Source organism: Anolis carolinensis, chromosome 1 (genome assembly GCF_035594765.1).
Source record: "Anolis carolinensis isolate JA03-04 chromosome 1, rAnoCar3.1.pri, whole genome shotgun sequence".
Taxonomy (NCBI): domain Eukaryota; kingdom Metazoa; phylum Chordata; class Lepidosauria; order Squamata; family Dactyloidae; genus Anolis; species Anolis carolinensis.
The window spans coordinates 67021679-67049420 of NC_085841.1; the positions used below are offsets into that span (position 1 = coordinate 67021679).

The 27742-nt window shown below is 40.2% G+C and overlaps 2 protein-coding genes and 1 long non-coding RNA gene across 3 annotated transcripts; 2 read left to right on the forward strand and 1 right to left on the reverse strand.

Moving 5' to 3' along the window:
- Positions 1–18267, forward strand: sft2d1 (SFT2 domain containing 1). Its single transcript, XM_003215834.4, has 8 exons — positions 1–428; positions 6524–6610; positions 8470–8555; positions 9606–9687; positions 10200–10235; positions 11344–11402; positions 14903–14932; positions 17561–18267. Exons 1-8 carry the CDS (start codon positions 366–368, stop codon positions 17598–17600), a joined length of 483 nt encoding a protein of 160 aa, XP_003215882.1. The 5' UTR covers positions 1–365; the 3' UTR covers positions 17601–18267.
- Positions 12608–27742, reverse strand: LOC134297787 (uncharacterized). The gene is made up of 2 exons (XR_010004660.1): positions 26928–27742; positions 12608–13419 (listed from the first exon to the last, which is right to left on the reverse strand). It is a non-coding gene; the product is annotated as an uncharacterized LOC134297787 (long non-coding RNA).
- On the forward strand, positions 21320–25333 carry prr18 (proline rich 18). The gene has a single exon (XM_062976319.1). It carries the CDS (start codon positions 21990–21992, stop codon positions 22629–22631), a length of 642 nt encoding a protein of 213 aa, XP_062832389.1. The 5' UTR covers positions 21320–21989; the 3' UTR covers positions 22632–25333.

The following is a 27742-nucleotide window of genomic DNA, read 5'->3' on the forward strand; positions in this document are numbered from 1 at the left end:
TCTCTGGAGTATTGGCTATTCCTCCCAATTTGGTGTCGCCTGCAATTGGGTCCTGCTGCCTTTTCCCCGCCCGTCAGAAACCGGAAATGTGTATGCAGAACGCAGCTATCCTTTCTCTCAAGCCTGCGAGGCGACGGGGCCCGAAGGGGGCGTGGCCAGCAGGTGCTTCTCAAGAGCAAAAAGGAAAGGGGCGGGGACAAGATGGCGGCGGAGGAGCTCTGGGGCTGGTTGGTGAACTAGACCGGAAGTGAGGCGTTTTCCTCAACTGCTGGTTTCCGGTCTGTGTTTCTTCACAGGGCGAGTGAAGGCAAAGACGGCGAAGCGAAGCCCTTGGGTGAGAAAAGGGGGCGTTTTCCTCAGCGGCAATGGAGAAGCTCCGGCGGGTGCTGAGCGGGCAGGACGACGAGGAGCAAGGGCTGACGTCACAGGTGAGGCTGGAAGGGAAGGGGCCTGCTTCCTACGCCGCCGCTTTCGGATCTCTCCTGGACCCCCTCCTTTTAGCTGAGACGAGTAACAACTACGAGTATTTGTGCTCCTGGGAGTTTTCCAGGTTGTATGGCCATGTTCCAGAAGCATTCTCTCCTGACGTTTCGAGATTGTGAGGTCTATAGGAAACTTTGAAAATGGGGATTATATATCTGGAATGTCCAGGGTGGGAGAAACACCTCCTAACAAAGGATTCCCTCAGGCAGGAAGCAGCCAGGCTTTGAAACTTGAAGGCTTTTCAATGCTAATCAAGGTGATTAATTGCAACATTCACACTGGCCTCCAACAGTTCTTTCTCACACCCTTACGTACTTTCTTTCACAAGTACGTAAATCTCACTACCCTAGACATCAACAATCTCAGAGGATGCCAGCCTGCCATAGATGTGGACGAAAAGTCAGGAGAGAATGCTTCTGGAACATGTCCATACAGCCAGGGAACCTCTCCGCAACCCAATTTCAAATCATTTCTCTATGCCTGGTTTTGCTGAGGTTGCAGTTCTGCCTGGGTTTTGAGCAATAAGGATCCTGATGACGTATTGATATTGGATTTTGGTTCTTAGCAATCTTAACAAGTTTATGTAACTGAAAGTTTGAGTCATCTTACGGTGTATTTTTTTAGTAAAGTGATTAGCATAAAGATTTAAGTTTAGTGTAACTTTAGTTCTATATTATATGCATTTGTATACTTGTTCATCTGTATAATTCTTTTTTGCCCCCTCCCCTTGAAGTTAGTTGAAGTATGTTGTATACCAGGCATGGGCAAATTTCAGCCCTCCAGGTGTTTTAGGCTTCAGCTCCCACAAATTCCTAACAGCCAGTATTGTGGGAGTTGAAGTCCAAAATACCTGAAGGGCCAAAGTTTGCCCATGCCTGTTGTATACAAATCAATAAAAATAGAAAAAGAAAGTAAGCCCCCACTAACTCTGCCATATAATTCAGTTTCATAATGCAGTTTAACTATTGAACTGCATTATATGGTAGTGTAGACTAAAATAATCCAGTTGAAATAAATCCCATTGAAGTTTAGGGGGCACTGCCACCTGCTGTAGCCCCCATCTATAGTGTCATATAATGCAGTTTGAAATGGAATGATATATGGCCAATGTAGATTAATATAATGGAATACAATATTATACTACTAATAATACAATATAATAATATTTATTATATATTATATATTAAATGTAATATTACTAATAATATTACCATATAATGATATAGTACAGTATAGTAATTTAATGCTTATATTGTGCTATGCTAATAATATATTGTATGTTCATTTGATTTGTAAGCTGCTCTGAGTCCCCTTTGGGGTGAGAAGAGCGGGATATAAATGTAGTAAATAAATAAATAATATAATATAATGCCATTAAATGGCATTATATGAGTCTACCAGGCATGGGCAAACTTGGGCCCTGTTAGGAATTGTGGGAGTTGACATCCAAAACACTTGGAGGGCCAAATTTGCCCATACCATGTCTATACTGACCATATACTGCAGCTTCAATATCATTATATGCTAGTGTAGATGGGGCCGTACTCTCTATCTGTTAAAGTGGATTCTTACATTCCATTTTATCTGTAATTAGACCCAGTAAATTATCTTCTTTTTAACCAATAAGAAGTCTTATCAAGAGAACTAGAATAAATAGAGATAAAGTGCAATGTTGCATGGTAGTAACTAGCTATTTTGTCAAAGGGAGAATTTTTACTAAGAATGATTTGCCACCTTTCTGTTAATCATGGGAAATAAAGGTGGCTAACAGCATACTGAAAATAATAAAGTTCAAAACTATGCAAAAGGTTTAATATAAGTGTAAATATGGAAGTTATTTTTTAAAAAATGTATTTCATAATTTTTAAAACATACTTTTCCCCATATAAACACCTCTAAAACTGGGGTGCGTAATAGAATCACAGGTACCTTTTAATAAATATAAATAAAGCTTTTTTCCTGTTGGCAGTACCGATATTAATGTGTTTCATACAATCAATAGCATTTTAGAATCGAGGAAATATGAGATTTAAAAGCAACTTATAATTAAGAAAATAAATGTACAAATATTAGAAATTACTTATTCTTTGCTCCATATGCAAAGAAAGAGGTTAGATTTTCATTGTGTGGCAGGGTTTACATAATCATTTTTACTTTCGAGAATCCATACTTCCCATGGGTTTCTGGGAGTGTAGTTCAAAACATGATGTTCTGATATGAAGGTAAACAAGTTCTTTGCTTGCTTTGGAGGAGCTAAAAATTACCCAGTAGGATTCTGACATATCTTGATATATAGTGGGTCATTTTCTGATGAGTCTATGGACCGTAATAAATGTCATTGTTGTTATTCTTATATACAGTGGGAGAGTAATTGTTTTCCTTCTCCAGAGCCTCTACAAGGAGTAGAACATTTGGATTGCTCTGTGTGTGTGTGTGTGTGTGTATTTTGGGGGGGGGGGGGCGCTGTATGGCCATATTCTAGCAGCATTATCTCCTAAGGTTTACTTGAGGGGTTTACTTGAGGGGTTTGTCTGCATCTGTGGCTGGCATCTTCAGAGGTTCTCTCAGAGGAACTTCTGAAGATGTTAACCACAGATGTAGGTGGAACATTAGGAGAGAATGCTGCTGGAACATGGCAGTATAGCCCGAAAGACTCTCAGCAACCTAGTGATTTTCGCCATGAAAGCTTTCAACAATAGAAGGTTTACTTGAGGGATTAAATGCAACATATGAGGAATGGTATAGAAAACAGGAAGAACATGAAGTAGGGATTTTCACACTTCACAATTCAGTGAAAGAACACATTGCTTTACATGGGGTGGGCCAAAAGTCACAAAGGCATCTGATGTTTTAATAACATTTTTCAAAAACAAAATGCAAAAGATGTTATGCATATTATAATTTTATTTCTTATATATATTGTTTATGATGCTACAGTTTCACAAATAAAGAAGTTACTACATATTTCAAAAGGCTTTTCACCCCATGTTCTAGCTGAAGATTCAGATGTGTTTCAGGGTGTTTTTTTTTTTACTGTGTGGCTGTCAACAACAAGCGGCTTTGCATTGAAGCTGGGGAGAAGAGTTAAGAAGTGGCCCAAACTGGTTGGTGGGAGGTAACCAGTGCCAGCATGTCATATGATCATTACTGCCAGAAAATGGGCTTGTTTATGGGGTTGTTGTATGTCTTTCGGGCTGTGTGGCCATGTTCCAGAAGCATTCTCTCCTGACGTTTCGCCTACATCTATGGCAGGCATCCTCAGAGGTTGTGAGGTATACCTCACAACCTCTGAGGATGCCTGCCATAGATGTGGGCGAAACGTCAGGAGAGAATGCTTCTGGAACATGGCCACACAGCCCGAAAGACATACAACAACCCTGTGATCCCGGCCATGAAAGCCTTCGACAACACATCGGCTTGTTTATGGTTTATTTTTTTATTTTTAATTCATTGCATTGCATGGTTTTTTGTAACATTTCTGGAGATTTAAATATTCAACTTTTCAAAATATGAGCTCTGAAATGTGATTTCCTCTGTCTCACTTTGTATTAGTTTTGAATTGTTAATTTTTTCCCTCCTTGCTATCCATATAAGGATAAAGATTTGGATCAGGAAAGGTAAGTTAGATTATCTAAAATTTTGAAAGCTTTAATTATTCGTTCCTGTAAAAGGGCAAGACAATTCTAAGTCTGTGTTTAGTAATTGGGCTAATGTCCAGAACAGTATTGAGGGTTTTTTTTTTAATAGGAGTTGGAATAATTAAGGGTAGATACTGGCTAGAGCTGATGCTACTGTGGTATGTCCTTTCAGTATAGCATCCCTTGGCATGTAGTGGAAGACAAATGGATCTACATAGTTTTCACTTGCTTGTGTTTGTCAGTGGACTTGTGATTTAAAAAAAACCCTGATGTATCTACTCTACACTATGTTTCTTTTAAAAGTTTAAATATTGTATGTTTTAATGCTGGTCTAAAATTATATCTTGCTTAGGTGTACATTTATAATATCTTAAATCTGACATAAAATAATTAATAGCAGCAGGAAACTGACCTCAAGCATTATACACACACAGCATGCCAGTTCCTACATAGATGCAGGGTTGATGGGAAGGGAGTAGAGCAGAAACTGGAGGTCTTTTTCATTCATTTTGGAATGTAACTCCTGCCTCCAGGATATTGCTCATTTTAAAACACATGGAGAATCATCCATTGTACCCATCTGATCTTGTTTACCCCGTTTTTTATGATTTCTGACTGTTCAAGTCTTCAACTTGCTCAAGGCTCAAAGCAAACAAGCACATTTGCTTTTCCAATAAAGATAAAAAGTTTTTGCCTAGTACCTTGCATCCTTTGATTCATGAAAGTTCCAACCTCATCGTTGAACATATTTGTCACCCTTTTGAAAGACAAAAACATTTATTTTAGAACAAGGGTGCAGACTGCTGACATAAGTTGGTCTTTGCTTGCATGTATTTGCTGATGCTATTCACTTCAGAATGGATAGGTGGTTGTTCCTTGCCTTCTGAGACCAATGGTTTTGCCTTCTGAGAAAATTGTCAACAGCTCTCAGTGTTAGAGATGAGAGAGGGGAATGATCACTAAGCTGGATGGAGCAGAGATATATTCATGTGGAGAGAGAGATAGAGTATGTGCATATACATGCATATGCATGTATAATAAGACTGATGAACCCATATTTGTGGTTTCACTTATTTATATCTAGTCATTTTTAGGTCTTCCAGGTAATCCTGTTTCCTCAGGAAGTTACCATAGAATTCTTTTGGAGGACCTAGCAATTCCTACAGAGAGTACTTCTCTAGGAATCTCTCAATCTTCCACCATAACTGTGTGCTGCCCTGCAGACTAGGACACGGAACAATGGCTTCAAACTACAGGAAAGTTTGATTCCACCTAAACATTAGGAAGAACTTCTTCACTGTGAGAGCTGTTCGGCAGTGGAACTCTCTGCCCCGGAGTGTGGTAGAGGTTCCTTCTTTGGAGGCTTTTAAGCAGAGATTGGATGGCCATCTTTCGGGGGTGCTTTGAATGAGATTTTCCTGCTTCTTGCAGGGGGTTGGACTGGGTGGCCCGTGAGGTCTTTTCCAACTCTACAATTCTATGATTCTACCAGAAATGAGCTAATGTATAGTGATTTCTCCACATTTGCTGGGCTTAGGAGCATAGAACCCACATGAAAGTGAAAAATGGAAAAATTGTTGTTTTAAAATTGATTTTATTGTCAATTAGCATTGTATAAACTCAATAAATATATTTTAATACTTTTTTTACCCAAGAGGACACCTCTAGGAATTTCTAGGTTCTCCTGAATGACTCTGGTGAACTTCTGGAAGCTGAGCGTAGAATTGTAATGGAGGATCAATATTCATTAAGATAACATTTTATTCAAATCTGTGAATAATCAAATCTGCAAAAGTCAAAAATACAATTATGGAGGGTCAACTGTAATGACCTTCCATTGTATCTACAATTTCACATTGCCACAGTTTGGCCTGGAGTGTATCTCTGTGGATACAGGGGTATTATTATATATATATTCCTCCACTCCCTACCAGCATGTGATGCGTCTCAAGGACAGACTGCTTTCAGGTTGCAAATGAGAAAAATATTAGGTGGGGATAACTGAAAAATATTGTAATGGAAGAGAAGGAACAGTAACAAAATAGAAAATAATACTAGACATGAAGATTTCCTCTTGGATACCATGTGTGCTCTTACTTAGTTACACACTGTCAGCATCATTTAAATTACTATCTTGCATAGCTTCATTCCATTTTCATGAAATGAAAAAGCTTTCACATACTGGCACAGTCTGAGCATGCTGTGTGTTCTCTGGAAACCATCTGGCTAGTAGAGATGACCTCCTTACTCGGAACCTTGTTTGTTTGAATCATTCTTAGATAAAGGGGATATGTTTGTATTGGGATTTACATTGAGCACTTTGATTCCTGCATTGGTAAAGTCTTGATATTTTTTTCTGTTAATAAAATCTAATATTCCCTTTCTTCTTTTTTAACCCAAAGGTACTTGATTCGTCATCTCTTAGTTTTAGTACCCGGGTGAAATGGTTTGCCATCTGTTTTGCAAGTGGCATTTTGTGTTCTATTCTTGTAAGTAAATACCATTTTGACCTTATGAAAAAGGAAGCATGATTTGAATTCATATGCATATAGAGTCTCACTTATCCAACATTCGCTTATCCAACATTTTGGATTATCCAGCGCAGTCTACCTTTTAGTAGTCAATGTTTTTGTAGTCAATCTTTTCAATACATTGTGATGTTTTGGTGCTAAATTCGTAAATACAGTAATTACTACATAACATTGCTGTGTATTGAACTGCTTTTTCTGACAAATTTGTTGTAAAACATGATGTTTTGGTGCTTAATTTGTAAAATCATAATGTAATTTGATGTTTAATAGGCTTTTCCTTAATCCCTCCTTATTATCCAACATACTCGCTTATCCAACGTTCTACTGGCCTGTTTATATTGGATAAGTGAGACTCTACTGTACTTGCTTTACCTTTCTGTTCTGGGACCAATGTTGCACAGATTCTTGTTTCTCAGGTTTAAAAAAAGTGTGCCTACTTGTTCTTCAGAAAAAAATGTTCATGGCGTTCTACCACTTCAGAATAAAAACAAGGCACTGTATGTTTTAATATTTTTTACGACAGAATCTCCCTGTCCCTGACAAACAGTCATATCAGTGTGGAGCATATGTAGGGAGTGTTTCATGTGGGAAATAAACCATTCAAAAAAGCATTCTTCCTGGAGAGTATGATCATGAATTGTGTATAACAGTGGCTGTTATGCAAATTGCTTTCACTTGAAAATGTATCAGTTGCCTTTCCCATATATTCTCTTACCTTACCTTCCACACTAACCGCTCTATGACGGTTAGTGTGGAAGGCTGCATCAACAAATACAAAGGAAGAACTCAGCAATAACTTAAGTTTATTGAACCTCATAGAGAAGGCTAAGAAATTGGCAAGAGAACTCTATTGGATTCACCATTAAGAATGGTTCCTCACAATGGAAAATGTATTTGAGGGCCATAAATCATGCAATATCTATGAATATACCAAGGGAAAACCTCATTCCCTCAGGGCATTCTGAAGCTGAGAAAGATCTATATGTCATGGGTGCAGTATTAGAGGAACACTAGGCCTTGATTAGAATTGAGGCTTTAGTTCCCTCTATTGAAAGAATTTACATCTTTCTTTCCCATCTATGAGACTTGTATACACCCTGACTGAACAATTCTCATCATCCATCCATTATGTCTTGCTTTACTTTAAAATATTACATAAGCTTAGACATTCAGTACCCAATTCTTCTTTGTATGTCATCTTGTCTTGGCATAGTTATTATTGAAATTTCACTGTGCTTGCTAATGACTAATCATAATGTATAATGTTCATGATACCTTTATAGCCCAATATGGCTGAAGTCCAGACTGTTGGGCAGACTGTACTTTCCTGTATGAGCCTACCTCGTCCCTGAGATTGATGAACTGTTTTGGATAGCTTCAATTGGATATTTGAATTATTTTGCTATGTAAATAATTTAATTCTGTATTAATGTTCACTTTTTATAAGAGGCCATATTTTGTTGGACATGAATAAAGGAAACCACCTGTACTGATCTCGTGGATGTAGGGTTTGAAGTGCCGCTAAACTCTTGGAGGTTGTTCGTTAACATTATTATATCCAATTGCCAGTAGAGGGTAATAGAGCTGTGTACTCCAAGTTTGCTGCTGTGTTGCTTTGTTAAAAACGTAATTGTCTTCTACTATTTTGCATTGTACTGTGTGTTTATTTTATGTGTTTTAGGCATCTTGTGCCATATGTAAGCCGCCCTGAGTCCCTTCAGGGAGATGGAGGCGGGGTACAAAAATAAAGTTATATTATTATTATTACTAAAGCTTTTCTGCATAGGTTAAGTATGCAACTGCTTTATTTTGTGTAGGGGACAGCAATGCTGTGGCTCCCAGGTGGTGGTATGAAACTCTTTGCAGTATTCTATACATTAGGAAATATTTCTGCTTTATCCAGGTATGATTTCTTTCATTTTTAATGTTTTTAAATGATTCATGTGTTGTATATCTGCAGTCACTAACATTAAGAATAAGATACTAAGTGTGCTGTTCTTTAAGGTATGTAAATAATAAAAGCCTTGACTCCCTCTAACAGTAAAAATGGCTTTTGCAAATGCTCTGTAAGTTCTAGAAGTGAAAGAGTAGGAAGATAGGTCTTATATTAAATAAGGCCCAGATAACTATAGCTTCCTGTCCCATTTAGATTATCCATTTAAATCTATGTTCACATGTATTGATCTTCAGATGTGTTGGCCTCAGTTCTTATTACTGTCTTGGCTGCATATTGATTGTGAAAGTTATAGTCCGCATATATAAATTTGGACAAGGCTGTGTGTGCATATTTTTCAAAATCTAGTAGTTTACTCCGGTAGCTTCTCTTTGTTTCACTTTGTCCCAGAAAACCATTTATACTAATAAATAGATGTTTATTTCTCTGGCAGTATTTAACTTGGACTAGTGTTAGCACTGCAAGGCAGGTACATAAAACATAAAACAGGTACATAAAACATTTCACTGTTTCAAGGTAAATGTTATATCAATTGACAGTTGCATGCCCTTAGTTTGTTAACACTTTCCTTATCAAGATGAGCTGTTGCCGATTTATCTCACAATGAATGTGTATGCATACAATTTCAATAATTTAAATAATTGATAATTCTAATGAAGTTTCAGTAAGAATTGGTACAAGATATATCCTTTATAAAATGTTCTGTGAATTTAGTATCCCTGAATATTCTTCCCTAGCATGAACAATTTCATCTGTAATTATGCTGTCCTTACTGGTGCCGGAAGAATAAGATAAATTATTTTCTCATTTTTGTCACTCAAAAATGAGTTCTTTCTTTGCCCTTCTTAGTTTTCATTTCTACTTTCTTGAGATCACTGAACTTCATTTTCCACTCCCTGATCCTAGCCATCCTTTAAGCAGTATGCAAATATACAAACACAAGTTACTTTTGGTCAGTTAATAATACACATAGTCATTCTTTCCTTTGCTCCAATCCAGTACTTGCTTCTTGATGGGTCCTGTGAAACAGCTGAAAAAGATGTTTGAGCCAACAAGATTAATTGTGACAATTGTTATGCTGGTAAGTGAAATCTCCTTCACTCCCTGAAAGCAAGAAAACATAATGTGAAGCATTCCTAAGCATATACTGACATGGTTAGCATTAGGAATCCATAAGAATTGATATTAGAGTGTGATATCATAATTGACTGAGAGATGCTGTTTGAAATCAGAAAGACAAAAGGCCATGACCTTATTCGGTGGAATCAGTTGGTTTATAATTAGAAGTGGAACCTTGCTAACACAATGAAAGACGGGGATAAACTATCAGATGTATTTGTTGTGAGCAGAATAAATCATCCAGACTTGATAGCTTATGTAGTGAAATTACTTAATGCTTTTGATGCTGAAATTTTCCTTTCATGAGATCTAATAGAGATATATAGGGGTGTGCAGCTATGAAACAACAATGCATCCTTGAAAATACATAAAAGAACTCTGTTAAATTTTACACATGGTAATTATTCTGAAGGTTATATTGGATAAGCTGTATCTGAAGGAAATGCCAATTTGACACATCTTTTTCCTCTTCAGCTCTCTTTTATACTCACCCTATGTGCTGTGTTCTGGGTAAGTAACATTAACATTTTGTGCTTCATATCAGAAGCTGTGGCAGTAAGATTTGTTTGTCTAATATCTAATTGTACTCTTGCCGTTCTATGATTCAGTGTTAACACAAACCGAGATCCTTCTCTAACTGATGTTTTTTATTGTGATCTTTTAAAGTTATGGATTTTCTATCTTTTGTTTCAAAACAAAGCAAAAATAAATATGCTTTAACATAATGTCAAAAAATCCTTTACTCTTCTAGTTAAAAGACTTGAATCTAGAAGTAAGCACCGTAAGGTTGCCTTAATCAAGGACACTTAATTCTGATATCCCATGTAAATCTGGGTTAAACAAGCTGTACCTGGTCCCCACCCACTTTCAAACTGAGATTCTGAAAAAAACCCTTGTTGAAACTCCTCAAAGTGGAATTCAGAATGCACCTTCCAGTGTAGAATTAATTCAGTTTGACTCCATTTTAGCTGTTATGCTCAATGCTAACTTAGGGTTTGTAATTTAGTGAGGCACCACCAGCACTCTTTGATAAAGTAGACTAAAGACCATATAAAAGTACTACTCCTATGATTCCATAGGATTGAGGTCAAGGTGGTTAAAGTGGTGTTGGACAGCATTAATCCTACAACGTAGATGCACATATAGTCTATAGGTTTATACTCTGGAAACAACAAGGTCAACTCTAAAAAGCAACTTCTTGCATTCATCTCATTTAACCTTAGTTTAGAAATCATCTGACCCTGTGCAGTATGTTTCAGTTTTCAGTACACAGTTTTGTGTTATGGTAGCATGAAATTCATTGTTTGTGCCCCTAAACAGCTTATAATAATAATGATATATACCATACATATGCTGGGGATATGAGACTGAGAAGTGCATGGTTAACAGAGCTTGCCCCATTAGCCTTGATGGAAATTACCACCAAGTAAATATACATAGATTTATCACCCTTAAACCTCTATGCATTAATAAACTTGGTGATGCTGCCAATGCCCTGTACTAGAAAATGGCAGCAGTGTTGGTTCTCATTCAAACAAAGATTATTGAAGTTGCTGCTATTATTAATTACAACTGTTGATGTAAACCAGATTCAACGTATTTTTCTCATGTTCCTTAGTGGCATAAGAGAGGGCTAGCCCTGCTGTTCTGCATTATGCAATTCTTGGCAATGACCTGGTAAGAGTCTGAAACATTTTATTGCTTCTTACTATAATATAAACTAGTTAGGGTAGATAGCATTGCAAGTCATGTCAGTTGGAGTGAGATGCTATTGTCTTGATTGCTCTGTGGTCTTTTGAAAATGTATTGCTTTCATTTATTACAAGGGGCACAAAAGGTCTCTAATGTTTCATTGCCTTTGATCCTGAGTGGTACTGAATAATAATTGCATATATGTGAGAAAATAATAAGAAGGAACCCCTACCCCCAATACTTATTTATTTATTATTAATTGTTTATTGCACTTATACCCTGCCCTTCTCACCCCCAAAGGGGGTCTCAGGGCGGCTTACAAACTATGGCAGTAATTCAATGCCAGACAATAACAATAACAGTAAAACACAATATTATAAAACTGTAAAACCATATAAATATCAATGATAAATAATCACACAGATGATTAAAACATATCAAAGATCTAGCACCAACTCAACTTTATAAACATTAAACCAATTGCTTTAGCCATTATTATACAGGTTCCGTCACTGTTATGTGTCATATTAATCCCCAAAGGCTTGCTTAAATAGCCAAGTTTTTTCCTGAAGCTTAAGAGTGAGGGGGCTGTTCAATACTACCTTTCTCACCACTTTCTCTTTACTGTATATTCATTGAGAGGAGAGTGTTAGCTTAATTATAGAATATTTTCAAGGTGGGATTATGGGAGGCTCAAAATCAATCTGTTTTGCAGAATATACTCTGGAACATTTTTACCAGTACTACTTAAAGTGGCCCTTCATGAAGCAAAGCTGGTCTGTGAGCTGTTGGCTGGTTCTCCATAGCAAGGTTCCACAAAAGAAAGCCACTGTTGTAGTCAGTGGGCATAAATATGTAGATGGTCTTTGTCATGTTGGGGAACAAATCCTGCCATTCACACACACATCAGATAGCTTTAAAGCACTATCTATTGCATGTATTGGCTGTATTATTGCAGAGTCCATGTGAAAAATAGCCCCTGAATATAGATCTGAAAATAACTGGTCCCTGTTTTATTCAGAAAGAAACTCCTTTAAAGGTACTTTGTGAAAAGTAGAGATACTGAGTAATTCAAAATTTGTTGTGTTATTTTATCACAAATCAACCATACTACCACAGTATCCTTTTTCAAATCAAAGGCTGTCAGGACCCAGGCTACAGAGCACCAATAACCATGCGCAGAGGCCAGATTCTATCTAATATCTTTATTAAAAGAATATATAAAGTCAATAAAGACAAGTGAAGAATATAGTTCAGAAGTAGACCTTTCAGGAAAGGTCAAATATAGTCCAGGAAATTAATGTCCAATATGTGATATTAAAGTCCAAAGTTATAATCCAATAACCGAAACACACACTTTGCCAAGCAAAAGTGTGGGGAGATGACAAGGTCTTTTAGTCCATTGAAGCTTGACAACAAGGCTGGAAAACAAACTAGATTCTTGGCTAAACAAGACTTGATACGAGGCAACCAAGAAGCAAGAACAAGGTCCGTGGCGAGGTCCGGGGAACAAGGCAGGCTTGGAACTTGGTCATGGAAACAAGGAACTGAGGTAGCGTAGTCCACACACGATCTCACTCCTCAAGCTGACGAGTAGACTCCACAAGGTTTCCTTCGCGGCAAAACACCTAAATAGGGTCTCGTTTCCCGCCAGAAGAACACTTTCCCTGGAGAACTAGAAGTGAAACCCAACTCTGTCCAGATGCATGACTCCTTAGAATTTCCCAAGGGAAGCAGACCTAATCAGCTAATTGTTTGGCTGCGATTCTGGCGCTCCGGCGATTCGCCTCCCTAGCTCCTCTATCTCTATTATAATTGTCCTTTCGAGAAAACGGGGGAGAATTCTGCCCAAGGCTTGTTTGGCTGACTTCTTGAGGGCAAACATCCTGCAGGTGCAGGGGCTCCGATTCTGGCTGAATCGGTGGGAATCCCATGTTTTCCTCTTCGTCTGCCACAATAGTACTAGGAACGGGACTACAAGGCCCATGAGACATCACACTGGCTAAAAAAGAAAAAAAACCAGAAATACTGTCCTAAATACACTTAATTTTGATAAGAAAGAAACATTTTGAGATAATCCTGGCCCTGCTTCTTCTTTTTTTTCATTTCACCCAATGATCGTTGGTCAATTTCTTTTACAAGTGTCCATAATTTTAATTTAACTCAAAGAGAACTTCTGACCTGTGGCCTAATCTGGTTTGCAATAGGCCTGATATGCCCTATCAATGCTTCAGATCCAGTCCTTCCCAATTATGAATCTCATCGTCAAGTTTAGAGGATGAGCTTCAGATAGAGGATCCCCACTGTTCCCCCCCCCCCCCCCCCGGATCTCATATAGGAGTAGTATTCCACTCCCATCAAAATCCTTTTCTCAGTGGGACTGTGGGTAGTATAGGGAAGTAATGCTCCTGTGATCTTCAATATGAGACTGGTGGTAAGAGAGGCATTCTGTAAGCATGTGTAAAATGAGGCACACTAGGACAATATATTACACACACATGTTGGTTGTACCAACATAATATGAGATCATAATATGTAGAATTGCAAAAAAGTGAACTCCTTGATAGAAAAGATATTTAAACTAAAACTACCAATTATATAATGTCTTCATACACATCTCTATTATAGATGGATTTAGAATATTGTATTCGTTCTGGCTGCTCTTTCTCACAAAATTGAAATTGGAAATGGAAAAGGTATAGGGGAGAAAAACATATTCAAGTGTCTGAATTAATGCCAAACTAACAATATCTAAACCTTTCAGAGGAAACTGGATAGTATGTGTCTAAGATAAGAGATGAAATAAATAATACTTCTCTATAATACCAGAATTTGAGATCCAAAGAAGCTGGCAATAGGCACACAGTCAATGCTGTGTCACATAATAGATAATGCATGGAATTTGCTCTAATCATGGTGTTATCCATTCATTTAGGAGATAGGAAAAAGGAAAATAAAGAAATCAGACCTGTGAGACTGGGAAAATTCATTGTTGAGATACTGTGCCAATGAATACATTGCTGAGGGGCACTTCTGGGAGAGTTTATCCTTCAAGTTCTGCTTGTCAGCTTCCCAGAAACATCTGTTTAATCACTGAGGAGGAACAGTTATCTAGCAGAGCAGAGTTGTTGTCATTATTGCATATCGATTTTCCTTAGATTAAGTTATGTTTGTGTCTATTTATGACGTTTATAAATCAATAAAATGTATTATTTTCGCTGTGTTTGTGTGTGTGTGGTATTTGCATTACACTAGCCTATGTGCCTTTTTGGGAGAGATCAAGTAAGTTTGTAACAAAATCTGAAATGGAGACCAGATCAGAAATTCTTGGCAGTACATCCTGTTCTTTTAAAAGCCCTTTCATCCTGAAATGTACAATCTGAATAGTTAATCTTAAAGAGTTGTTACACATGATGACTTCCTTGAAGGTTGAGTGAAATAGGATAACTGACCTAGAATGTTATATTTTCCTCCTTCTCTTTCAGGTACAGTCTGTCATATATTCCTTATGCAAGGTGAGTCACTACAATCCTATTACACATAATCAAGAGCTTGTGTTTACTTTGCCCCTTTGGAAAAAAAATTCCTTTGTGGAAAGGTTCTTTAGATGTGTGTGTGTTTTAAAACATGGTGTGTTCCTGTTGTTACCAGATTTTAAACTAAACCTAAACATCCACCATGATCAATTCACTCCTAGTAGAGAACAGTACTAATCCTGAAGAGGCTGTAAGTGAATGGAGGTTCCTCCTCTTTGAGCCTTTTTGTGGTTGGAGAAATGTTCCATCTCCCCGGCTGTCTTAATTCTGCTAGAAAAGAAATGGAGCTAACTTAGTAGAAAGTAAATCCTGGGCCCCATCTACACTGCCATATAAAATCCAGATTATCTGAATGTGGATTATCTGCTTTTGTAATCTGGATTATATGATAGTGTAAAAGGGGGCTATGTGAAGTTGGGAATCGGTGTGGAACATCTGCTTCTCTCTAACTCCATTTGGGATTAGCCACCTGCCCATCTTCTGTAGTATGTTTGTTAAATCACAGGGTGCCATTTTGAAACATTAACGTTCTGAAAGCAAAATATACTACTGGTTGTAAATGCCAGTGTACAAATTACTGCTAAGCGGTGGGGTTTTTTTTAAAGCAGGCATGGGAAAACTTTGGTCCTCCAGGTGTTTTGGACTTCAGCTCCCAGAAAACTCAGCCATCCTACCAACTGTTAGGAATTGTGGGAGTTGAAGTACAAAATACATGGAGGACCAAAGTTTGCCCATGCCTCTTTTAAAGTGTAGTTGGATGCAAGCAAAAGTTAAACTTGCCTAATGAACGCACTGCACTTCTCCACAATCTTTATCTAGGAATCCTTAATATGTGTGAGATGTCAGATAAGTAGTATTTATTTGTACAGACCAGTATGTTGCTCCTTTTTAATTTCTTTGAACACCATACTTGGTACAGGTTCCTTTATCCAAAATGCTTGAGATATGGATAAGGGATGTTTAATCTTGGGACCAGAAGTGTTTTGGATTCCAAATTTTGAAGTACTAGTATTTACATATACGTACATAATGAGATATATTGGAGACTAGCTTGGGGACCCTGCAGTGCCCGGGTCATTTGAGAAAGTTGTGTGCCAAGTTTAGTCGAGATCCGAAGTTATCTGGGTTCAGTGCTGTCTGTATAAGGGTGAACTACAACTCATAGAGCAAAGGTCAATTAGCCCGATACCCTGCCTGTATGCATAGTTGGGTACAGTGAGGCAGTGTGCCAAGTTTGGTCTAGATCTGTCATTGGCTGGGTTGAGTTCTGTCTGGATAAGGGTGAACTACAATTCCCAGAGCCAAATGCAACTGAACTATAATTCCCTTTCCCTCCAACTTGTATTGGTTATGGGGGCTCTGTGTGGCAAGTTTGGTCCTGGTCCATCATCGGTGGGGTTCGAAGTGCTCATTCATTGCAGGTGAACTATAAATCCTAGTACCTACTACTCCCAAATATCCAGGCCTATTCCCCTCCAAACCCACCAGTCTTCAAATCTGGGCATATCAGGCATGCATGGGAAATTTGGCCCAGAGCTATCATTGTTTGGGTTCATAGTGTTCTGGATGTAGGTGAAGTACCACTCCTATAAATTCCCCAGTAGGAGTCACAATGCTCTGACTTGATGCAGGGTAAACTACAACTTCACTCTCACAAACCCCTCCAGTAAGTTTAGTTGTAGCTCAATTTTGCTGTTATATAGACAAATTGGAAAGGGAAGGGGAGTAGGTGGGGTCATGCAAATTCCACAGCAATGGAGAACCTTGGGATGCCTGCCTGTGGTGCAAGGGCAGTAGGCGGGGCCATGCAAATTTCACAGGAATGGAGAACCCTGGGATGCCTGCCTGTGGTGGAAGAAAAAGCAAAATGTAGGATGAAATGGTCCCCAAATGAAAGCATTCCTTGGGTGGTGGTTTGTAGTGTTTGAGGAGGACATTGGCAGGGGTTGGGCTACATTTTCAAGGTGCTCGCTGTAACCGCAATGTCAGTGCAAAGTAGTGACTTGCTGGCTTTTCAGGAGTGGGAAGTGTAACCTGTTTGTGGAGGCCGGAGGCTGGCTGGGTGAGCGGACACGTTTGCCATATACACACATATGGGTTTTCACTTTTATTATGGATTTAGATTTAGATGGTGCCTAATTCTAAACAAGAAATTCATTTATGTTTCATATACACCCTACACACATAACCTAAAACTAATTTTATATGATACTTTTAATCTGTGGATTACAAAAATTGTGAATTATCAAAAGCAAAGGTATCGTTATGTCAACCATCCATGTGGATAATTTTTGATTTCAAGTTATTTTGGGATTCTGGGATCCTATTAAATTTAGTATGGCTTGTTACCAAGAGAGTGTTCTGAAGATTGTGACCTTGGAAAGAGCCACTTTTTTGTGAGCAGACACTTATTGAAAAATATGTTGAAGGTGATACAATTCCAATAACAATAGAAGAATGGGAATGGGAACCAGATGTGAATTTTACAAACATTTTGTAGTATAAAAGTAAGTTTTAGAATAATAACTAAGGCTAATAAAACATTTGCACATTAGGAAATTGCATAAAAGCGCATGAAAAAGTGATGTGTTTATTTTTCCTTTAAAGGGATGCTGTGATGAAATGCTTCACATCCTGCCTAGGTTAGAGGGAACAAAGAGGAACTTTTCAATAATACTAGAAGCCAATTTTATTTCTCCAAGTTTACTCATTTGTGTCAGATCCCGAAATTGTGAAAAGTTTTCTACAATTGGGGACTAAATTATGCTAGCAGAATATACATACATACATACATACATACATACATACATATGCATACACTCATACACACATATATTCAAAACTGCCAACAACACCTGCATATCGGGAAATCAATAAATTCACAAATCACTTATTTACCTCACAAAATGGTCTCAAAAGTGCTGGATCAGATTCTGCTACCATAATTTACTCTCAAAAGTAGCATTTGGGCTCCAGGTAAAATGTATGTAAATAATTTTGTCTTGGTTTTGCTATTTATCTTTCCTGTTAATGCATTATTTGTTATATGCTTCCCAAAGATCTTTAACATTGTAAAATTAAATATTTTACTAAATATATATCTATAGAGCTCTCTGAAATACTTAAACTGGCATGCTATGAAAGAATGGAAAAATGTAAGATGTCTGGTATTGAACACATGAACTTTTCTTTTAAACTTTATAAATACCAACTTTTTATATTGTGATACTTTAAAAAATACTTGAATAAAAGTGCTTATGAATAATATATTAAATCAATGATTACAAAAGAAATAAAATTATTTTGAAATGCCATAGATGTACTCCTTTGGTTTGTGAAGTCAACGAGTAGAGCATTTCCATTTTTTAAAGTAGTATCACAGTTTACAGGTAATTCTACATCAACCCCCACCTGGATTATAACTTTCTGTCCTTGAATTCATAGGCTCTTCTTGCATATTTGGCTTAGCTGCATGTTTCTGGTAGCAACCATGGAGTTTTAAAAAACACATACTCTACTTATATTGGCTATATCAACAAAGGGCACATCTACACTGTAGAATTAATGCCATTGGACACTTTAACTGCCATGGTTCTGTTATGGAATCCTGGGAGTTGTAGTTTGGTAAGGCACCAGCACTCTTTGGCAGAGAAGGCTACAGACCATATAATACTAGAGTTTCTGTGATTCTGTAGCACTGAGCCACGATGGAGTCAAGATGCTGATTCAAAAAATAGCACCTGTTTTCTCCTATCAATTCTAGTTTGTGAGATATGGAAAATATGTCATATATAACTCTTCACTCTATTTTGCATGTACAAAATCAGGATATTTTAACATAGTGTTTAAATTAACAACTTTTAAGCATGAATGAAACACATTAAATGTTAAAAGAAAAACATACCACATGAAAATCTTACTTATTCCATACCAAAAGCACAAATTGATGATACAAACCTTCCATTATAAATTCAACCATATCTAAGAAACTAGAGCTAATGCAGTCTTTCCAGTGCAATTTTCTGAATCAGCCCCCCAAGTAACACGATTCTCTCCTGAATCCAGTGTTCAACATTTGTCTAAACGATGGAATAAAGAGGAGTCTTTATCAAATGTGTAGTTAATACCAAATTAGGAAGGGCAGCTATGGACAAGGTCAGAATTCAAATTGACCTAAAAAGTCTGGGCAGCTGTGCCAAAACTATCAAAATCGATTTCAACAGGACAGAGAAGCTGGAATGTGTCCAGAGAAGAGTGACCAAGATGGTAAAAAGTCCAGAACAACTTCTGTGAGGAATGCTTTGGAGAACTGGGAATATTTAACTTGGAGAAGCAACTATTGAGAGGTGGTGTGATAGTCGTATTATTGAAGTACCTGAAGGGATGTCTTGTGGAAGGAATAGGTTTGTTTTCTGCTGTTATGGAGACTCCAACAAGAGCAAATGGAGTCAAAATTAGAAAGGGAAAATCCTTTCCAAGATGTTAGGAAGAACTTCCTGATTGTAAGAAGTGTTTTTGACATCGGAACAGACCTTCTCAGAGTTGTGGTCTTTGGAAGTCTTTAAACCAGGGGTCCCCAAACTTTAAGCAAAGGACTGGTTCACGGCCCCTTAGACTGTTGGAGGGCCGGGCTATAGTTTGAAAAAAAATGAATTCCTTTGCACACTGCGCATGTCTTATCTGCGGTGCAAAAAAAATGGAAGAACAATTTGTTGTTTATTTGTTCAGTCGCTTCTGAGACTTTGTGACCTCATGGACCAGCCCACACCAGAGCTCCCCGTCAGCTGTTGCCACCCCCAGCTCCTTCAAGGTCAAGCCAGTCACTTCAATATTGTATTGGAAGCACAATGAAATATTTAAAATGAAGACAAATGTTAACGAACATAAACTTACCCATATTTCAATGGGAAGTGTGGGCCTGCTTTTGACCGATAAGATAGTCAAATTAATTATGATGGTTGTGGCATGTGTAAGCCGCCCTGAGTCCCTTAAAGGAGATGGTGGCGGGATATAAGAATAAAGTTGTTATTATATTACTATTAGATATTTCTTGCAGTTCCTTCTAGCTCTGTGGTGGTCTGACTACCTACATTAGCAGTGTCTGGCCTGACTTACTCCACCAATGCTTTTATAATTATAATAATTACTAGTAATAATAAATTATATTTGTTACCTGCCTCTCCCAGTGGCTTGATATATAAAATACATACAATAAAATGCATAAATAGGAACACATCATTACAAAAACAGACCTAACAGAGTACAAAATCAATAGGATAGGCCTGCCAGAAGAGAGGTCTGCAATTCTGTTTCAAATTCTGCCTGCTCCTTTAAGCTGTGGGAGCTCCTCCAGCAGGTCATTCTCCAGTCCTGGCAAGGTCCATAGAAAGAGGGTCTGCTGCATCCCCCACCAGATGTGCAGCTGGACCTGAAAATGCGATGCCGTGGAGAGGCACTGACCCTCCTGCTTGCCCTGGGCTCCTGCCAGTGTTGTCAACCTGTGCGTGCCTCTCTCTCTCTCTGGAAAGCATCAAAAAAACCCAGAGCGGGGTATTCCCCCATCAGGGAGGAAAGCAAAGAATGACCAACATTTCACTTGGAAGAAAAAGAATAACTGGACCAAGCGAGGGGTTCTAGCGCTGAGGTGTCCCTTCTGTTCCAACAATGTCATGCAACTTAAAAAGCCAATGGGATTTTGGCCTGCATAAATAGGAGTATAGTGTCTAGATCCAGGGAAGTCATGCTACCCCTCTATTCTGCCTTGGTCAGACCACACCTGGAATCACACTGTGTCCAGTTCTGGGCACCACAGTTGAAGGGAGATATTGACAAGCTGGAATGTGTCCAGAGGAGGGAGACTAAAATGATCAAGGATTTGGAGAACAAGCCATATGAGGAGCAGCTTAAAGAGCTGGGCATGTTTAGCCTGCAGAAGAGGAGGCATGATGAGGGCCAGGTATAAATATGTGAGGGGAAGTCATAGGGAGGAGGGAGCAAGCTTGTTTTCTGCTGCCATGGAGACTAGGATGCTGAACGATGATTTCAAACTACAGGAAATGAGATTCCACCTGAACATAAGGTACTTCACAACCTCTGAGGATGTCTGCCCAGATAAGGGCAAAACATCAGGAGAGAAAGCTTCTGGAGCATGGCCATACAACCCAAAAGACTCACAGCAACCCAGTGATTCAGGCCATGAAAGCCTTCGACAATACAACTTCCCAACTCCGAGCTGTTCGGCAGTTGAATTCTCTGCCATGGAGTGTGGCAGAGGCTCCTTCTTTGGAGGCTTTTAAGCAGAGGCTGGATGGCCATCTGTCGGGGGCATGCTTTGAATGCGATTTCCTGCTTCTTGGTAGGGGGTTGGACCGGTTGGCCCATGAGGTCTCTTTCAATTCTATAATTCTAAGAACACATCATTACAAAAAATGGAGACCTAACAGGGGGTATGAAATCAACAGGGTAGGACTGCCAGAAGAGAGAGGACTGTAATTCTATTTCAAATTCCATCTGCTCCTTAAGCTGTGGGAGCCCTTCGGACAGGTCATTCCCTATTCCTGGGGCGGCCCGGGAAAAGTGTCAGACCTGGAAACGGGATGCGGCGGGGAGGTTTGATCCTCCTGCTTGGCCTGGGCTTCTGCCAGGGTTGTCAACCTGCGCGTGCCTCTCTATCTGGAGAGCATCAGAAAGACCCAGAGCGGGGCAGGGAGGAGGAGAGCAAAGGATGAGCAACATTTCACTTGGGAGAAAAAGAAGAACTGGACCGAGCGAGGGGTTCTAGCGCGGAGGCGTCCCTCCCTTTCCTGGCCGAGAGGGGCGAGTGTGGGCGGCTGCCTCCTGCCCGAAGCCCTTTCGCCTCCCTGGGGCCGCCCTCCCAGCTCCTCCTCCTCTTCGTGCCCAGAGGGAGAGAGAGAAAGAGACAGAGAAAGAGGAGAGGCGGCCGGCGCTGGTGTGCTGAGCGCCAGGGAAGAGGAGGCGAAGGAAGAAGGCGAGGAGGAGGCGGCGGCGGCTGGGGAAGGGTCTGCTGGGCGGCGCCATGTCTCTGCCCCCGCTCCTGCCCTCGCCCGCCCCCCGCCGGGCCCCGCAGGCGCTCTCCCCTCCCTCGGCCCCGCGAAGGGCGCCTCCGTGCTCGCCGGCCAAGCCCCCTCGGAGGGCGCCCTTCCCGGGCTCCTGGCCCAGCTCGCCCGCCTCCCTCCCCAGGCAGGGGCCTCCGCGGCGAGGCGGCAGGGCGCCCCCTCCGGCAGCCCCTTCCTCCCCGCCGCCGCCGCCGCCTCCGCCGCCTTTCTCCGCCGGGAGATTCTCGCTCAGCCTCCCTCCGGAGGCGATCCGGGTCCTGCAGCGGCGGAGCCTCGAGGAGGAGAACGAGGAGAAGCAGCGGCGGCGGCACAAGCAGCGGCGCCCGCGCGGCGGCGGCAGCGGCGGCGTCGGGAAGAGCGGGCCGGAGTGGCGCCACCTGCTCCCGGTCTCCCTGCTCAATGAGCGACACCGCTACGACGACGTGGAGTACGAGGAGGAAGGAGCGGGAGAGGGAGAGGAAGGGGCCGCGGGGAGCAGGACCCCCGCCAGGGACGAAGGGCTGGTGCGCAAGTGCACCGAGTGGCTGCGGGGCGTGGAGAGAGCCTCCGCCCGGGACCGGGCCGGGAAGCTGGGCAGCCTGCCCCACCTGGGCACCCTCTGAAAGCGAGGAAGAGCGCGCCGCGAGGAGGAGCGACGAGGCAGGACGGCTTTCCCGGCTCAACGGAGCAAGGGATCCAATGGCAGAGAGCGAAGGAGAGCCCACCTGGACATTAGGGAGGACTTCCTGACCCTGAGAGCTGGTCAACAGCGGAACTCTCTGCCTCGGAGTTGGATGGAGGCTCCTTCCTGACTGTAAGAGCAATGGAACCCTCTGCCTTGTACTGTAGTGGAAGCTCCTTCCTTCAACCGAAATTGGATGGCCATCCGTCTGGGGTGCTCTGATTGTACTTTTCCTGCATGGCAAGGGGTTGGACTGGATGACCCCTGTGGTCTCTTACAACCCAATGATTCTGTGATCAGGTTGGAAGCATGGCTTGGGAAAGGGTCCCCGGGTGCATCTGGACCAGAGCTTTCCAAACATTTCTTTCCTGTTGGCGACACACACTTGAGATGTGCATTATTTCACAACATAGTCATTCGCTTTTACTAACAAGTCAAAGGGCAGATCAACCCCTTATAAGGGATACAGGTCATACATAAATCAAGTGTGATACTGTGTCGTTGAAGGCTTTCATGGCCGGAATCACTGGGTTGCTGTGTGTTTTCTGGGCTGTATGGCCATGTGTCAGAAGCATTCTCTCCTGGTGTTTCACCCACATCTATGGCAGGCATTCTCAGAGGTTGTAAGGTCTGTTGGAAACTAGGCAAGGGAGGAGGTTTATATACCTGTGGAAGGTCCAGGGTGGGAGAAAGAACTCTTGTATGTTGGAAGCAAGTGGGAATGTTGCAATTAATCATCTTGATTAGCATTGATTAGCCTTTCAGTTTCAGGGTCTGGCTGTTATGGCCTGGGAGAATCCTTTGTTGGGAGGTGTTAGCTGGCCCTGATTGCTTCATGTCTGGAATTCCTCTGTTTTTTGAGTGTTGTTCTTTATTTACTGTTCTGATTTTAGAGTTTTTTTTAATACTGGGAGCCAAATTTTGTTCATTTTCATGGTTTCCTCCTTTCTGTTGAAATTGTCCACATGCCTGTGGATTTCAATGGTTTTTTTGAGAATGCCTGCCATAGATGTGGGTGAAACACCATGAGAAAATCCTTGTGAAACAGGGCCATGCAGCCTGGAAAACTCACTCCCGGGATTCCATAGCATCTAGACATGACAAATTGGTGTCAGACTGCATGAATTTCACAGTGTTGTTGCATCCTATGTTGGAAGCATAACTACTCATGGTTTAGTAAAAGAAAGAGCTTAGACCTGCCACCGTCTCCCTTCCTTGAAGTTGCAATGATGGCGAAAGACCCCCTGATGTTGGTGGGGAAATCTATGGCCCATTCCAAGTGGCCTGAGTCTCCATTACAATTATAACAGCATTTGTAAAAAAAAAAATGTTTTTGGTCAGAAACATGTGAAGAAGAAGCAACTGGTGGCAAGGCTGTAGAATTCACGACTTAACTGATATGGCTCAAGGCTATAGAATAATTGGAATCAGGGTTGTAGCCAAGGGGGGGGGGGGGGGGTAAGGGGTTTAAGCCCCCCGCCAATTTTTCAGGTTTTTCTAAAACCTGATTTACTCATTGATTTTAACTGATTAACCAAATCCTCATGAGTGTCCACTGAAGTTTATTGATGGAGCCTGATTTCCAAATTATTTTCCATTATGGAACTATTCTTCATGATTCGCTAAAAAAAGTTTCAGCCTCCCACGCGAATTTTTTTTCTGGCTATGGCCCTGATGGGAATTGTAGTTTTATAAGGTACTTTGCATTCTCTATCAAAGAGTGCTAGCGCCTTACCAAACTACAAATCATATGCCATAGCATTGAGCCATGTCAGGTAAAGTGGTGTAAAACTGCATTAATTTGACAGTATAGATCAGGCATGGGCAAACTTCGGCCTGCCAGGTGTTTTGGACTTCAACTCCCACAATTCCTAACAGCCTCAGGCCCATTCCTTTTTCCCCTCAGCCGCTTAAGCATTGAGCCATGTCAGTTAAAGTGGTGTAAAACTGCATTAATTTGACAATGTAGATCAGGTATGGCCAGATTTATTGGACTTGAACTCCCACAATTCCTAACAGCCTCAGGCCTCTTCCTTAAGCAAAAGTGGCCCCCTTGAACAGTGGTTCCCAACCTTTGATGTCAGGTTGATTGAGACTTCAACTCCCAGAAGCCCCATCCAGTGGGGGCCAAAGTGATAATTCTACAGTGTAGATGCATCCTTAGGGCTGACTTGGACTGTAGAAAAGGCTGAATCTAACAGACAGTAGCTTTAATAGAGCAATGGATGTAATAGTCCCTTTTGTGTATAGATTTTTACAGTGCCTACCTAACCACGAAATTTTGCCACTTTGTTTTCTTGGACTTATTTTAGTAACATATCAATAATTGTTAGCTTTTATTGTATTTTATACTCTATCTGAGTTCCAGGACGGCATAAATCCTGGAATTCTGTTTCTCTAACTTTTCTTCCTTGTTCTAGGACTCAAGACTGCAAATGTTATGAAGGAGTTTGCATTTTACACCAGAGACTGTGGCAACACAGATAAAGATTTATAAAACACAAGAATGTGGCACAAAGTATTGAGTAGCAAGATCAATTTTTTTATACAGAGTGATTACAATGAAAATGAAGAATAGCACCGTGATTTTGTAAATTGGTAACATTTCTATTTATTTGAATAAACCTTTACAGTTGTTTGTGACTTGATTTGGTATGGTCATTACTCTACATTATCACCGTTATCAAAGAAAGGAGAACATAAAGCTTACATCCCTGGAGAGTGTTTAATCAACTTCAAAGTGTTTAATATTGACAGGATTATGCCACAGAAAAAAGAGAAGGAGCTAAGACATTTTTTTGTTGTCTCAAGTTTGTAAAGCATGTTGTGGCCTTTAAAGTCCAGCCAGCCAACATAGGAGTCCACACTGGAATGATAATAGGGCATGCCAGATTTTGCAAGTAAAGATATTTAAAGGAAGGGGGTATATACTGCAGGAAGGTGATAAATTCAGAGGCGTATGGAAAGCAGCAGTTATACCTATTTGTTTATAAAACTTAATTGCACATCTTTTTTTAGGATTAGTTTCAGATTTCCAACATTTCTGGTCTCATGATTTACATCTTATGCACTGAGTGTTATACACAGAAGGAGCTGGGTTGATGCATTAAGATAATCTGAAATAAGAGTGGCAGCCAATGTGCTTTCGTACGTGAAGAAATGGTTTCCAAGGGCTGAACTTTTGTATTAGTAAAGGACTATGCCATCATCTGTAAAACTCTTCGTCTGGCATGTTCCCTCTGATTTAACTACTATTGTTGCTGAAAAGAAAGTGTATTTTCTTAATAATGTTGTATCTTTTGGAATCTAGGGTCTTTTGAGATGACTTGGTCAAGAATCATTACCTTTATAAAACCCTGCTGTTGCACTATAGCCTTGGGAACACCTTTTCATCCAGCACCACATCAGAGTCCAGTAGTTTTTAACTACAGCAGTTTAGGAATACTGTTACTAAATAAATAAAAACTGCAAATAAATAAATTACAAAGCATGTACACAAAAGGAGGAAAGGGTATTTCCCAAAAAGCAGTAGAAAAGGTGTTATAAAATAGCAGTAGTCCATATAAACTAAAATACGTTCAATAGTCCAAAAGAGAAGTACAAAAGTACATGGAATCCAAAAAGTCAAGATCATAGGCATAAATATATAGACATGAAAACATGAACTTTTCCAAAGCAAAACTTTTACAGGACTATGGACAAACACAGGAGAGCTGAAACAGCAACTTGAATCTATGGCAACATGGTCTGCTCTGGAGACACCAAGTAAACATTACTTAATTTAAGCTCAGGCCCGACCAGGAAGACATGAAGCCATGCCTTTAACCCCTGGATTTCAAGGACTTCGCACAGACTCTTTCTGAACACCTAATGAATCTATCCTTCATTCCCTCCATGTGGAAGCCTAATCTGATATCACAGAAAAGCTCTCCATCGTCTGCTGAAGGTCGATTCCCAAGAGAAATGGACTTCCCCAGTCACTAAGGAACGAACATTGGAATCCCAAACATCCCCTGTCTGAACTGCAACTGCCAGCACTTTTCTCTGATCCAAGACCTGCAATTCACTCTGATCACACAGTCTCCTCCGTGGGAAACCCATCACCCCCTTCGTCCTCTGAGAAATCCCCAGCAACTTGCTGCTAAGCCCCAACATCTGCTCCCAATGACAATAAAAGCTCCAATACATTTCTTATACATTTATCAACCCATTCACCTGATTTTTTAAAGATTCTTACCTGCATTGCCATAGCAGCTATCATGATAAAGGTCTGGAGTCTGAAACTGGTTACTATCCAGGTAGGAAGACTCAAAAGCAGTTCCTACTTCCAAAACAGCTAGATTTATGGCACCTTCAGAAGCTTATACTGAAGAAACCTCAGTACATCTAGTCTGGATGTAACTAGTGCATGAATGGGTTTGTCAGTTTTATTGCTTTATTATAACAAAAACATGACTGGTCACATTCATAATTTTGTACTAAGGGCATACAAATTTGAAAAATGTAAATGTAATAAACATTGCAAATACTGGCAGGCTATGTTTTTTTAGTCATGTGAAAAGTCAGTGAGCTTGCTTATACGCTTACAATTAAACCATTACGTAATTACTGGAAGCAAATGCCAGCAGCAGCTGGGAGTGGGACTCTGAAAAAAGAATAAAATGGTGTGATTGAGAAAGATAGCAACTGGGGCACTGTCAACAAATGATGTCATTTTGTTTCTAAATGTTAACTGCAGTGATCCAGCTATACATCTCTGTGCTGTTACTGAGTACTATGAGAAGGTTTTCACAACTGAATTGGAATTGTAACATCACTTTTTAAAATAAAAAAGCATGAGTAAAAGACAACTTGTTTGTGTATCTAAAGGTTTAGTAGTAAAAGAATCACAATAGTAAGGCTGTTGTGAGCATAACATGGCGGGGTGGGGTACTTACTTACTTAAGCAATCCCTCGTAGTTCAAGGATGATGGTCTTCCAGCTGTGGGGTCTTGAGGGTGCATTCTTAGGTGGCTGAAGAGACCTATTCTTGATCTGCATGTTCTCCTGCAG